At 49.2% G+C, this 14,491-nt stretch overlaps 1 protein-coding gene across 1 annotated transcript; it reads right to left on the bottom strand.

The window, feature by feature from the left end:
• Positions 1 to 2,091: 2,091 nt before the first annotated feature.
• LOC106816680 (protein artemis-like) lies at positions 2,092 to 14,491 on the bottom strand (the record flags this gene model as incomplete). The annotated part of the gene is made up of 11 exons (XM_014821302.1): positions 14,436 to 14,491; positions 12,687 to 12,820; positions 12,076 to 12,212; positions 11,464 to 11,523; positions 11,091 to 11,248; positions 4,470 to 4,683; positions 3,957 to 4,070; positions 3,441 to 3,686; positions 2,940 to 3,072; positions 2,569 to 2,700; positions 2,092 to 2,171 (listed from the first exon to the last, which is right to left on the bottom strand). Coding segments are annotated over exons 2-11 (1,383 nt in total), but the record flags the coding sequence as incomplete, so codon positions are not given.

Raw genomic sequence — 14,491 nt, 5'->3', positions numbered from 1 at the left:
CGGGGACGATGGTGGGGTAGGGTTAGGGTTAGGGTAGGGGGCAGTTCGGACGGTTGCGAAGAAAGGGAGAGGGCAAACAATCTGTGCAGACTTTTCACATACCTCACACGGTTAACTAGGACATCGCCTCTCCTGCCGTCGACGAATCGGCAGGGAACGAGCATCGCACGACTTCGATCGTCGATGGCGTCTCGTTATAATCCACTCGCCGTTTCCCAGCAGCGAACCGAACGACAGACTCAAGGTAGCGCAGCATCCGTGCGAAAGATGCGAGCCGGCGACTCTGCCGACCAGCAGAGGGCGCTAGCTGACTCCTCACCACCACGAAGACGAACACGGTGATGCACCGACACCAGCCGTCACTCCGCGAGGCCGCCACCCGTCGCTCCGCGAGGGCGCCACCCGTCACTCTGCGAAGGCACCACCCATCACTCAGAGAGGGCGCCACCCGTCACTCCGAGAGGGCGCCACCAGCAGTCACACGCGCGGCTTCTGCGGCGTGTCGGGGATGATCTCCAGGTCCGACGACGTCTCGCTCGACCGTCTGCCGCCGCCGTCGCCCCCGGCAACCCTCTCCGCCTTGTCAAGGAGGAGGGTCTTCAGGAGGTTGTGCGTCTCCGGGGAGGAGGGAGGCGGCGGCCTCTCGTCGCACGCGTCCGAAGACCCGGAGGCGTTCGCTGGCTGGCCGCTGGCGCCCTCTGGTGGGTACGCCTCGCAGCTGCTCGCCAAGTAAGTCTCGTCGCTGTCCTGCGTGAGATCGATGAGCTGCACCTCGTCGTCGCCAGGCGGCGCCACCGCCGCGTCGTCGGGACGCGTCGGCGCCTGCTGCCGGTCGCCGTGGTGACGGGAGGCGGCGGCAGCGGCGTCCGGCGGCCCGCGTGACTTCCCTGCCGCCCGCTCCCCTTCTCCCCGCTCCCGCGCCGTTCCCTCGCCGTCACTCGACAGGCACTGCCTCAGTAGCGCGCCGCCCGGCGGAACCCGAGTCCGGCCGGGCGGCGAGAACGTTCTCTTGTTCGGACGGCCGTCGGCGATCGTCTCGTCGAGGAGTCGCCGCTTGTGTAGCGGAGGCGGCGGCTCGTCGTGGCTCCCCCTAGCAGACGCCGCGCACAACTCGGGGGATCTGTCGGCGCCGCTAAGCGATGGAGGCACGAGGACCGACGCCCCGCCGATCCAGCCACCCGCGGTCTCCCCGCCCGCCCGCTGCTGCTGCTGCTGCTGCCCCCTGCGGGACAGATCGAGCGGTGCTGCGCCGTCGTCGCGGCAACCGTCCGCGCGTTGCCCATCGTTCTCCAGCAGGCTGCGGAGAGACTTCGGGACGGTTGCCGCGACGACGGCGGGTTTTTCGCAGACAATAGCGATGTCGCTGTCAGAGCTGCTGCTGCTGCTGCCGCGACGCACCGGGCGGCGCCACCTGTCGCCGCTGCCGCCGCCGTTACGCGCGGCGACCGCGTCGTCGATGACATAGGGGGCGCTCTCGAGCATCGTCGCCAGCAGGCAACGCTTCCGGCTGGCCGTGACCTCCGACCTCGGCGCCGCGCGCCGCCGTGCGTTGCCACGGCGACCGCCGACGTCCGTCGTCGTGCTCGTCACCGCGCTGTCCTGGTCGCTCTGCTGCCGTTGCCGTGACGACGCGAGCTTGAGCGCGGGCTCCGAGCGCAGGTAGGTGACGTGGCTCGGCGCGATCGGCACGTAAACGAGCGGCGGCGGCGCCACCTGGCGACGCGCGACGGCGTCGATCGTCGCGGCGACGCCGGGCGATTGCGAGGGCGGCCGCTCGAGGGCGCTGACGGCCGCGACGAGGTCACGCAGGCAATCGTCGACGCTCGCGTCGCGCCGCGCCGCCATCGACGCTGGGTCGTCGTCGTCGCGCGATCGCATGCTGTCGCTAGCGCCGTCGAGTTCGATGACGAGAGGTTCGCGGCGCCCTCTATTAACTCGTCTCGCGCTCACGCGGGTTCGCGACGCGATGCCATCTTGTCTGCTGGCTGCGTCCGATACAAGCCCAATCTCCTCCACGTCGCTCTCCTCCTCCTCTGCCTCCTCCTCCGCCTCCGCCTCCATCTCCTTCTCCTCCTCCGCCTCCTCCTCCTCCTCTGCCGCCTCCTCCTCCTCGCTATCGCTGTCACTTATGTATGTTGCCTGTGACTGCTGCTCTCCAGAACTCTGCGAATCTGCATACGAAATCACAAGATCCGTGTCACACGTTGTTATTATTACACTACGTAGCGTACATTAAAATACAATCATAAACTGTGATTTATAGACGACTTATTCCATTACAAAGGCTTTCATGTCACGTTGTTGGCGACTAGTCAGTGTAGCTGTCAGTTGATACGCACGTAAATTAACAGAGCGACGCGTTTCGATGATCCTTCAGTCTGTTATACGTCATTATAACACACATTCGCCCACATGTGACCGAACTGTCACACCAGTTTTTGTCATTGTGGTGATCTTGCGCGTAATTGCGTGTAGGCGATATTGCGTGACGTCACAGTTTTTGCCGAGAATTTGTGGAGAATTGCAGAGATTTGCAACACAGAATTTGCCGAGGCAATAATCGCTCACCGTCGCGACCGCCGCCACATTTCGTCGGCGTGCAGATCATCTTGAATCCCTCGTATTGAATCTCAGATGGCGCCACCTCCTGCTCAACCTGCGGCGGAGTTTCGTCGAACGTCAAACTGTTGCTTGTCTCGCCTACAAACAAGCGGACAGTCCACAGAGACAGATAATCACCATCGGTCAGCAAGGGTTTCAATATCGATAAGAATGTACATCAAGAAGAATGTAGAATCATCACGAGGGCAGAGGAACTAATCGCTGTTATATTCACAAAATGTGAAAATCCTAAATGTGCACAAGTTGCAGGTTTTAGTACGGGAAAATCTCCTAAAGTATTCTAAAGTAAATAATCGCTATAGATTCACAATTCTGACCGTCGGATGGAAGTATTCTGACGTGATTCTGCAAGGTTCCCAGAGTTCCGTAGTCAGGGCCTCCATCCTCGTCACCCGTGTCATGGCAGCTGGATTCCAAATCTTTCTTAAAATCTTCTAGTCTCTTCTTTACCTTTAATTTCAAACTTTATCAACCACTGCCACACGCATGTACACATACAGTAACTTGATAGAACTAGCCTAGCCATTCATGACATTGGTGGCTAGGTGATATTGCTGAAAATTCAATTTCATTTGCTGCAAAAACTATATTATTTGCAGCAGTTACACAATTATACAAGATAGCATTTGAGATGTACATTATAACCACCTTTACCCGCTAAAAAAAAACAATATAGATATATATTAAAGAATTTCTCTGTCAAATAAGAAGATTCTAGGCTATTCTAAAAATTTTCGCACGCTCGGTTTTCAAGTAGAAGCTGGAATCTTCACGTAGCGACAACCCGACCTCCGGTTGCCGTGGCGATGCCTGCTTACCTGTTCCAGCGTGGAGCCGCAGGGAACGACGTTCGGGTGGACGTTGCGCGGGCGTAGGTGGCGCACCATGTCGCGTATCTCGGCGTAGGACGCGTGCGAGGAGAAGCAGACGCGGTGGCGGTCGCGCGCCGGCGACGACCTCACGACCTCGGCGACGCTCACGTGCTGAGCGAACCACATCATAGACGGCTTGACGACCATGACCCTCACGGTGGCGCCACCGTCGTCCCGGCGGCAGCACGTGAACTGCGGGAGATAGATTCGGGGGATCGCGATGAACGGCAGAGTGGAGTTTTGCGAAAGACAGATACGATTCTCACACGACGACGTAATTGAATGGAAGTCCTGGGCAAGTATGGCGTGACGAGATTATACTGGGCTATGGCAGAAATAGAAGCTACCAAGTGGGAAAGAATAGCGATGACAGCACACGTGTGTACGCACATGCTCACGCATGCACGTGTTGTACGCTAATGTGTGCGTATGCAATACGTTGCAATCGAGTTATCCGCGTACCTTCGGAGGCACTTTACACGTGTGAATCTGCGTTGATTGTCGGTCGGTTGTCAGCGCGCCCTGGATCTCCGGCACTTCGCTATACTTTTCCAGCTGCCATCGGCAAACGTGCACCTGAATCAGCAATGCTAGCGTTTGTCTGCAAGCTCTGACGATGTGCTTGTATTTACGCGAACCGTCCCCGGCCAAGGAAACGCGAAACTCGATTTGATTTCGAAACAGCATTCCGACAATCAACCTCTACCGGTTCTTTCGATCAAAGATTTGATGTAATCTAATTATGAGTTTCAGTTGTTAGCATTTAGTTGTTAGGACTTAGTATTTGAGTTAGGTATCTTAGTTGTTAATCTACCCTGTGCAAACAATGTGACTTATACACGAGTAAATACGGTATTATTATTACATGTATTATTCAATTTTGATTGCATGTAATTCAAATACAAATGAACATTGGATGTAATCATCTCGCTCAGACGGAGCGGTCAATTCGACTATCGACGGAAGCGTCCGCACCTTCATGCCAAACCTCCTGTGAAGGTCAATGAACAGACTCTCGTAGCCGTACTGAGACTTGCAGTTGAGCCACACTAGGTGGCGCTTGCTCTGCGTGATCCAGCGCTCGACGAGAGAGAAGATGGCGGCCGTGCTCTCGTCTCGCGTGGCGATGTGCGTGGCTTCGGGGATGCAGAACGTCGTGTCGACGTATAGGCTCTCTATGTCCTTCACTCTGCACACGGATGCAAGTACGTTACACCATACACACAGACAGAAGTACGTTACACCATACACACACACAGAAGTACGCTACACCATACACACAGACAGAAGTACGTTACACGTACAGGCTCTCTATGTCCTTCACTCTGCACACGGATGCAAGTACGTTACACCCTTCTGTCTGTGTGTATCGTACTTCTGTCTGTGTGTATGGTGTAACGTACTTCTGTTTGTGTGTATGGTGTAACGTACTTGCATCCGTGTGCAGAGTGAAGGACATGGAGAGCCTATACGTGTAGCGTATTACGCTACACGTACAGGCTCTCTATGTCCTTCACTCTGCACACGGATGCAAGTACGTTACACCATACACACAGACAGAAGTACGTTACACCATACACACAGACAGAAGTACGTTACACCATACACACAGACAGAAGTACGTTAGCAATCCATACACACAGACACGAAGTATGTTTAGCACCATTTTTACCCAGACAGGAGAAGTACGTTACAACCGTAGCACACAGACGAGAAGTAAACGTTACACGCATACACAGCAGACAGAAGTATGTTACACCATAAGCCACAGACTAGAAGTACGTTAAGCACGTACAGCCAGACAGAAGTATGTGGCACCATACACACAGACAGACGTACGCTAGCACGTACAGGCTCTGCGTCAATGTCCCTGTCACTCTGCAGCACGGATGCAAGTTATGTTACACCATACCCAAACAGAAGTACGTTACCATACACACAGAAGCAGAAGTTACGTCCACGTATACGGGCTCTCTATGTCCGCTTCACGTCTGCAGGCAGGATGCAAGTACGTTACAGCCTACACAAGAGCAGAAAGTAGTACAGCCATACACACAGACAGAAGTAACGGCTACAACATGGACCAGCAGACAGAAGTACGGCTACACGTAGAGCGCTGGCTCTAATGTCGCTTCACTGCTGCAAACGGATGCAAGTACGCTTACACCTTAACACACAGACAGCAGAAGTACGCCTACACCAGATACCCAAGACAGAGTAGGTTACACGTAAGCTCTGCTATGTTCCTTGTCACATCTGCAGCACGGATGGCAAGTAGCGTTTACACATACACACAGACAGAAGTACCGTTACACATCATACAGCACTAGACAGAACGTATGGTAGCACATACAACACAGACAGACAGTACGTTACAGACATACACACAGTAGCAGAAAGTGACGTTAGCCGTACGGCTGCTCTATGTCCTTCATCTGGCACGACGGATGGCAAGTACGTACACATAGCACACAGACAGAAGTACGTTACATCCATAGGCACACAGACGAAGTACGGCTACAGCGCATACACACAGACAGAAGTACGTGACAGGCGCATCACAGGAGACAGAAGTACCGTTACAGCATGACACGACAGACAGAGAGTACGTACACCAATACAGACAGACAGAAGTACGTTAACGGCATAGCACACAGACAGAAGTACGTTACAGCGTATAGGCTCTCTATGTGCCTTGCACCAGTCTGGGGCACACGGGATGCAAGTAGCGCTAACCATACACACAGACAGAGTACGCTCACCCATAACACAGGACAGAATGTAGGCTACACTCATACACAGCAGAGGAGAAGTACGGTTTAAGCATAGCCAGCAGACAGAAGTACGTTAACCAATAACACCACAGAAGTACGTTACACCATACACACAGCCAGACGTAGCTACAGATACACACACGACAGAAGTACGTTACACCAGTATCACACAGACAGAAAGTAGCGTTACACCATACACAGCAGACAGAAGTAACGTTTACACGGCATACACACAGACAGAAGTAGCGTTACACCCATAGCACACAGACAGAAGTACGTTACCCCATACACACAGACAGAAGTACGGTTACACTGCATAACACACAGGACAAGAAGTTACGTTACACGTAATAGCTGTCTATGTCCTTCACTCTGGCAGCACGGATGCAGTACGCTACACCTATACACACAGACAGAAGTACGGCTAAGCACTACACACAGACAGAAGTACGTACAGCATACACACGACAGAAGTCCGTTACCGCCATACACACGAGACAGAAGTGACGTTAAGATGGCCAATAACACACAGACAGAAGTAGCGCTACCCATACACAAGACAGGAAGTACGTTTACACGTACACACGACAGAAGTATCGTTAGCCCCGATACACAAAGACAGAAGTACGTTACCATACACACAGGACAGAAGTAGTTACCCATACACACAGACAGAAGTACGCTAGCAGCCAATAGCACACAGACAGGAAGATACGTTACGGACGTAGCAGGCTCTCTATGTCTTCACTGCTGCACACGGATGCAAGTACGCTAGCACGCGATACCACAGACAGAGTAGTTACAGCGCCGGCGCCGCCCCATACACATCCAGACGAAGTACGTTACAGGCCATAGCACACACACAGAAGTACGGCTACCCATACACAGCAGACAGAAGTACGTTACCGTACAGGCTCTGCTATGTACTTCATCTGCACTACGGATGGCAAGTACGTTACACCATACACACAGACATTTAAGTACGCTACCCATAACCAGACAGAAGTACGTTACACGTTAGGCTCTCTATGGCGCATTTTCACTCTGCACCACGGATGCAAGTAGTTACACGCATAGCCACAGACAGACATTACGCTACCCATAACACACAGACAGAAGTAGCGATTAGCAGCGTATAGGCTGCTCTATGGCCATGTACTGCTGCACTACGGATCGCCAAGTAGTTAGACATACGACAGACAGAAAGTAGCGCTACACATACACCAGACGAAGTACGTTAACACGTATAGGCTCTCTTATTGGCATTCACTTCTGCACACTGGATGGCAAGTAACGTTACACATACACACTAAACAGAGTAACGCTCGCAACCATACACAGCAGACAGAGTACGTTACACCATACACACAGACAGAAGTACGTTACACCATACACACACACAGAAGTACGCTACACCATACACACAGACAGAAGTAGCGTATCAGCCATACACGACGACAGAAGTCGTTACACCGCATACACACAGGACAGAAGTAGCGCTACACGTACAGGGCTCTCTATGTGCTTCACTCTGGCACACAGGATGCAAGTTACGTTACACATAACACACAGACGAGAAGTAGCGTTACACATCCCAGCAGACAGAAGTACGTTAACACCATTAACACACAGACAGAAGTCGCTACACATACACACAGACGCAGAATACGTTACACCATACACACAGACAGAAGTACGTTACACCATACACACAGACAGAAGTACGTTACACCATACACACAGACAGAAGTACGTTACACCATACACACAGACAGAAGTACGCTACACGTACAGGCTCTCTATGTCCTTCACTCTGCACACGGATGCAAGTACGTTACACATACACACAGACAGAAGTACGTTCCCATACACACAGACAGAAGTGATGGGGGGGGGGGGGTGGGTTTTACCCAATACACACAGACAGAAGTACGCTACACGCATACACACAGACAGAAGTAGCTACACGTAAGGCTGCTCTATGTTTTGTCAGCTGCTCCACACGGATGCAAGTACGTATACACCATAACACACGACAGAAGTACGTTAAAGCCATACACACATGACGAAGTAACGTTACACCACATACACACACAGAAGTAGCGGTACCCCATACACACAGACAGAAGTACGTTAGCACCATACACACAGACAGAAGTACGTTTACACCATACACACAGACAGAAGTACGCTACACGTACAGGCTCTGCTATGCCTTCACTCTAGCCACGGATGCAAGTACGTTAGAAAACACCATCACACAGACAGAAGTAGCTAGCACCATACTACACAGACAGAAGTACGTCTACACCATAGAACACAGACAGGAAGTACGTTTAGCACATACCCAACAGACAGAAGTCGCTTACACCATCCAGCAGACAGAAGTAACGTTCACCATAACACAAGACAGAAGTACGCTACACGATACACACAGACAGAAGTCAAGCGTTACACATAGCACACAGACAGAAGTACGTTACACCATACACACAGACAGAAGTACGCTACACGTACAGGCTCTCTATGTCCTTCACTCTGCACACGGATGCAAGTACGCTACACCATACACACAGACAGAAGTACGTTACAGCCATCGCAACACAGACCGAAGTAGGGTTCAGCCATACAGCACAGACAGAAGTACGTTTAGACGCCCCTGAAACACAGACAGAATAGCGTTTACAACCATACACACAGACAGAAGTAACGTTACAGCCAATACAACACAGACAGAAGTACGTTTACACCATACCACAGACCAGAAGTACGTTACCCAATACACACAGACAGAAGTACGTTTACACCATACACACAGAACAGAAGTACGTACACGCATTACACACAGACAGCAGTAAGTTACAGGACAAATCGCGTACACACAGACAGACGTACGTTACACCATCCACACAGACAGAAGTACGTTTAACATAGCAGCACAGACAGAAGTACGTTACACGCATACACACAGTACAGAAGTCACGTTTAGCACCATAACACAGGACAGACGTACGCTAGCACCATAGCAAAGCAGACAAGAAGTATGCTAGCACGTAGCAGGCTCTCTATGTACTACACTCTGCACACGGATGCAAGTACGTTACATGCAGACAGAAGTACGGTACACACAGACAGAAGTATGCTACACACACACAGACACAAGTATGCTACACACACAGACACAAGTATGCTACACACAGACACAAGTACTCTATACGCTGTATATTTCGTGGTGGTTTAATTTTTGCGAATTTTCGCACGAACGCGTCCCCGACCGCGAAAATAACAACACGCGAAAATAATAACATGCTATTCTTCACCGATTCGGGAATTCGCCCACCGAAATTGTCCATCAAATCTGAATTCGCGAAAATATATGTATGCAAAAAATATGGCGTATACAGTACGCTACATGTACAGGTGCTGTATGCTCTTCACTCTGCATACAGACACAAGTAGGGATGCACCGGATCCAACTTTTTAAGTTCCGGCCGGAACCGGAACCAGCCGGAACTTGAAAAAAGTTCTGGCCGGAACTACCTGACCGGAATCGGAACTTTAGCTGGGAATAAACTTGAAAGTTTTGGCTCAGTATTGCGCAAACTCACTCGGCCTGAACGAAATATCATTAGCAGGCACATCACTCAGGCGAGTAGGACAATGCTCAAAGTTATAATTACAGGATGGTTGTTAGGTGTATTAATCAGCTCCTTACAGTGCATAATTTGCATAATTCTGGCATCTTATTCGCTAGCGAATTCTGTGGCAAAACCTGCATGTTGCAGTATCCCAGGTTTTAGTCTATTATTTTCCACTAACAGACAGATGCCATTCCTGTGGCTCTAAGAGTATTTGATTTTGAAAGATAATCGTATGAATCACTCAATATCAGTTAGGTTCAGTTCAGTTAGTTAGCCAATGTTCAAGTGGCAAGAATTTTTTTGGGCAGAATAGTGTGAAGTTGTTAACACTATATTGTCAGCAAGTTGACTCTATTGACTCTCAATTACATTCAGTGACTGATCTTTTGATCTTGATGACTCTTGTAGCAGAAATGAAATTAGGAAAAAGTTCCAGTTCCGGCCGACTGTTTCTGAAGGGTTCCGGCCGGAACCGGAACTCTGTAAAATTGGGGATCCGGCCGGATAGTTCCGGCCGGATCCAAGTTCCGGTGCACCCCTAGACACAAACACACTGCCCTATCACCATCACAATCATCAGCACAGTCACCTGTCAATGTCACATCAACTATCGTACTCATCTGTCAACCATGATACTCACCTGCTGTCATTCTGATACCCATCGCACTCACCTGCCACTATCGCGTAATCCGTCCCACTTACCTGCGACCGCCGTACTCACCTGTAATCAATTGCCGCGCTCACCTGTAATCAATTGTCATACTCACCTGTAATCAATCGTCGCTCTCACCTGTAATCAATCACCGTGCTTACCTGTAATCAATTGTCATACTCACCTGTAATTAATCGCCGTGCTCACCTGTAATCAACCGCCAAGCTTACCTGTAATCAATTGTCATACTCACCTGAAATCAATCGTCGCACTCACCTGTAATCAATCGCCGCGCTTACCTGTAATCAATTTTCATACTCACCTGAAATCAATCGTCGCACTCACCTGTAATCAACCGCCGAGCTTACCTGTAATCAATTGTCATACTCACCTGAAATCAATCGTCGCACTCACCTGTAATCAACCGCCGAGCTTACCTGTAATCAATTGTCATACTCACCTGTAATCAATCGTCATACTCACCTGTAATCAATCGCCGTGCTTACCTGTAATCAATCGCCGTGCTTACCTGTCACCGTCGTGCAGGTGTCTGATGCGAGCGACATCGCCGCAATGCAGGCGGAAGTCGCCCGTGTAGAGCGCCGTGCCAGTGGAGCCCTCAAACAGGAACATGGTGGAGCCGGGGCAGTGGCCGGCCGGCAGCAGTGTCACCGTCAACTCCTCTACCTGTCAAAACCGAACGACAGCTCGCGATTCAAACGTCGGACGACGCCGGGGGCGGGGCGTGTGCGTGGCGACAAACCACGTCGAGTTACCGACGGATTTACATTGTTTGCTGACAGCGACCGAGTGCGTGAGTCGCAGTGAGACCGAAATATTCTATGTCCGAAATATTCTGTGTCCGAAATATCCTGTGTCCGAAATATCTCCCCCGAGATTACCTTTGCCGTGTGGTTCATCGTCACACGTATCGTTGTAGGCTCGCCTACGGGCAACACTTCCTGCAAACAGATACGTCGGTTAGTAGCTAAATAGTTGTTCGAACGATAAAATCACGCGATGCGAGTAGTTCAGACAGCGGCAAGCACCTAGCTATAAACATTTCCGTGAAACACTCGAGTGACGCGATTTCAGAAGTCACGCGTACGTAGATTATTTCGCTACACGTCAATATATGGATGCTGCAGTTTTTTCTTACGAACGTTAGCTGTCGGTCAGTGACACCTCCAGTTACATAGTCAGCATTCTCTCAGAGCTAAGCATGGCAGTAATGGTGTACAATACTGCAGGACTGTAGCCAACAAGGGGAGGGGGGAAGGTCCCCCAGAGAAATGCGGATACATTCCACGATCACCTTCCCAGAACACGCCACACAAGCGGTGTGAGCTTTGCCCCCTCCCAAAGGCAAAATGGATTAGCTACGCTCCTGTACTGGTTAGCAAATGGGTGTAACAGTTTAACAGAATGCACTGACACAAGTTTTAAAGCAGGGAAGGATATCTACGACAGGAACGTTTGAATGTTAATCTCTCTCTCGTCTTTATTGGACTTACTATGCACTTGGCTATGTACTTCCACTTCCTAGCGCTGGCCAGTAACCTCTTTGTTACATCTGATGCATAAAGTTTCACATCCTTTCGGAATTTTATCTGCTCGTAAAAGCATTGTTCTCCAAGACCAACCATGTGATCTGAAACAACAAATAATTGTTATGCAAAGCAGTAAGACTACGTTGCAATGAAAAGGTTAAATTTCTAACTCTGTACAGGTACTGTAGACAGTATTGTTACATAGATTTTCGATCTAAATGAATAATTTTCCCTGACTTTTAATATGCCATTCATATCAGTCCTTGTTTGGAACTGTGTAAAAATATCACTAATAGATGTATTAAACTTGAATCACTACAACAAATGTCATATAACCTCATAATGATTATTCTTCAAAGTCTGACGGACTATATAAAAGATGGAGAGAGACGAACGAAGTTGATCAAATAGACAGATTAACACTGTAGATTGCAGTTGGAAAAGCTTCAGTTTCGCAATTTTTCATGTGGTATGGCTCTCAATCAAAGCGATTTCTTTCCATCCGTACAATATTTACAACAGTGATAACAAAATGCAAATCCACCAGCGGTTGCTGTGCTGGCATGTTTTGATACCTGTGTGACAGTGCGAGAGGAAAAATGCTGAGGACTTTAGGTTTTCCCCGTCGAAACGATCGATGGATAGGAACGGGTACTCTCTCATCCGTCCCTGGAAGCTGCTCATTATGCGTGGTTGCTCTGCGCTCAGACTGAATAGACATATATAGCAGGGAAAAAATTAAAATGTATTTTTCGGGGGCTACTTTTTAAGCTCGCGTGCATGAAAATGGCACTCTAAAATTTGGTTTGCATTGAAATCTATGCAAATTTACGGGGGCTCTTTTTGGCATTTCGGGGGCTAAATCGCCCCGAGCCCCCGTGTATTTTTTTCACTGGTGTAGTGCTCTCACCCTAACGTAGCTCTAGTACTATAGCCCACTTACAGTTGCCGCAGGGCTATAGAACATTCTATTACGAACGCTAGGGAACAACCCGCTGACTGGCGCTGCTGCAGCGCCGCCAAAAATGGCCGTTTGAAGTTCGTAAATCAAATGTTCGTTCACATGAAATACTGCAAGCAGACCCTTTCAACGATAGTTAGAGATTAAATTTTAGTAGCTGATATAACTTGAGACATATTCACTTCGGATAAGAGGCATTAATTGCCTACCACAGACGTTTTATAGCCGCGAGTAACCGTGAATAATTGGTCCCTAGCATTCGCAATAGAATGTTCTATAGCCCTGCGGCAACTGTACGCGGGCTATAGTACTAGAGCTAACCCTAACGCAGAAACACAGTAGTATGTGTAACCTAACGTCGATAACAAATATTGAAGCAATAACAATTAACGTAAACAATAAGTGAGTAACACTAGTGATGCTGGTTCAAGGACTGTCCCCAATTCATTTTCGCAATGTGCGACATGTGCAAATAAAATGTGCAAATGTCGTGATGTGGACAGCACCTTTATAAATATAATATATATCCTTGGGCCGTACTAACCCGACCAGGCTGTGTGACTAACGTCAATATACACAGTATATATATATATATACAGGTCTCCTAACCCTAGCAAAGACCGTTTCTTGGAGCTAGGGCCGTACGTGACGCTTACAGAAGTAAGCTGGGGCAAACTAAAACAAATATGAGCAGGACTTTATATATAGCAAGGCTCCACACTAACTTTTTTTTTCAGTGGCCCGATCGGCACCTATTATTGCCGACAGTTTTCTGTAAATTCCGTCCAAATCTTACGTCCGACCATATACGCTGCCGGCGTGACTGTTGCACACTTACACTATATATATAAGTGTAAGCGTGCAACAGTCGCGCCGCAAAAGCAATGGCGCCGGCAGCGTATATGGTTGGACGTAGGATTTGGACGGAATTTACAGGAAACTGTCGGCAATAATTAATAGGTGAAAGAGAGCATAGAATTTGGTAGTAAATAGATTTCGTATTTAGTTAGCATTATATTTTATTGAAACGCTTCAAGTGCCTGTGTGTGTTTGGGTTACATTATTGTATCTAGGGTTCCCCTATTCCCCGATTTGGGTTCCCCTATCCTGTGTTTGGGGTACAATATTGTATCTAGACTTTATATAATAGCTGAGGCGATCATGCTTGCCGTATGTACTAACATACGTATACAAAATTTAAAATTACAAATAGAATTGACTACACTACGTCACGTGTGACCGTATGACGAGTGAGTCTAGAAAATTTTGCATAAGCAATAAATTTCTAATTTTACTAGGCCTATAGCATAGGCCTATTGTCACTTGTGTTGTTTACTAGGCTACACTACAGACTACATCGTACCGTAGGTGCAGTATATTGGCTCAGACGTCACACTTCCGAATAACATATAAAGATGA

The sequence above is a fragment of the Priapulus caudatus genome, unplaced genomic scaffold (assembly GCF_000485595.1).
Source record: "Priapulus caudatus unplaced genomic scaffold, Priapulus_caudatus-5.0.1 Scaffold1453, whole genome shotgun sequence".
Classification (NCBI taxonomy): domain Eukaryota; kingdom Metazoa; phylum Priapulida; class Priapulimorpha; order Priapulimorphida; family Priapulidae; genus Priapulus; species Priapulus caudatus.
The sequence above is the reverse complement of the archived record's forward strand: the minus strand, read 5'-3'. Positions and strand labels throughout refer to the sequence as shown.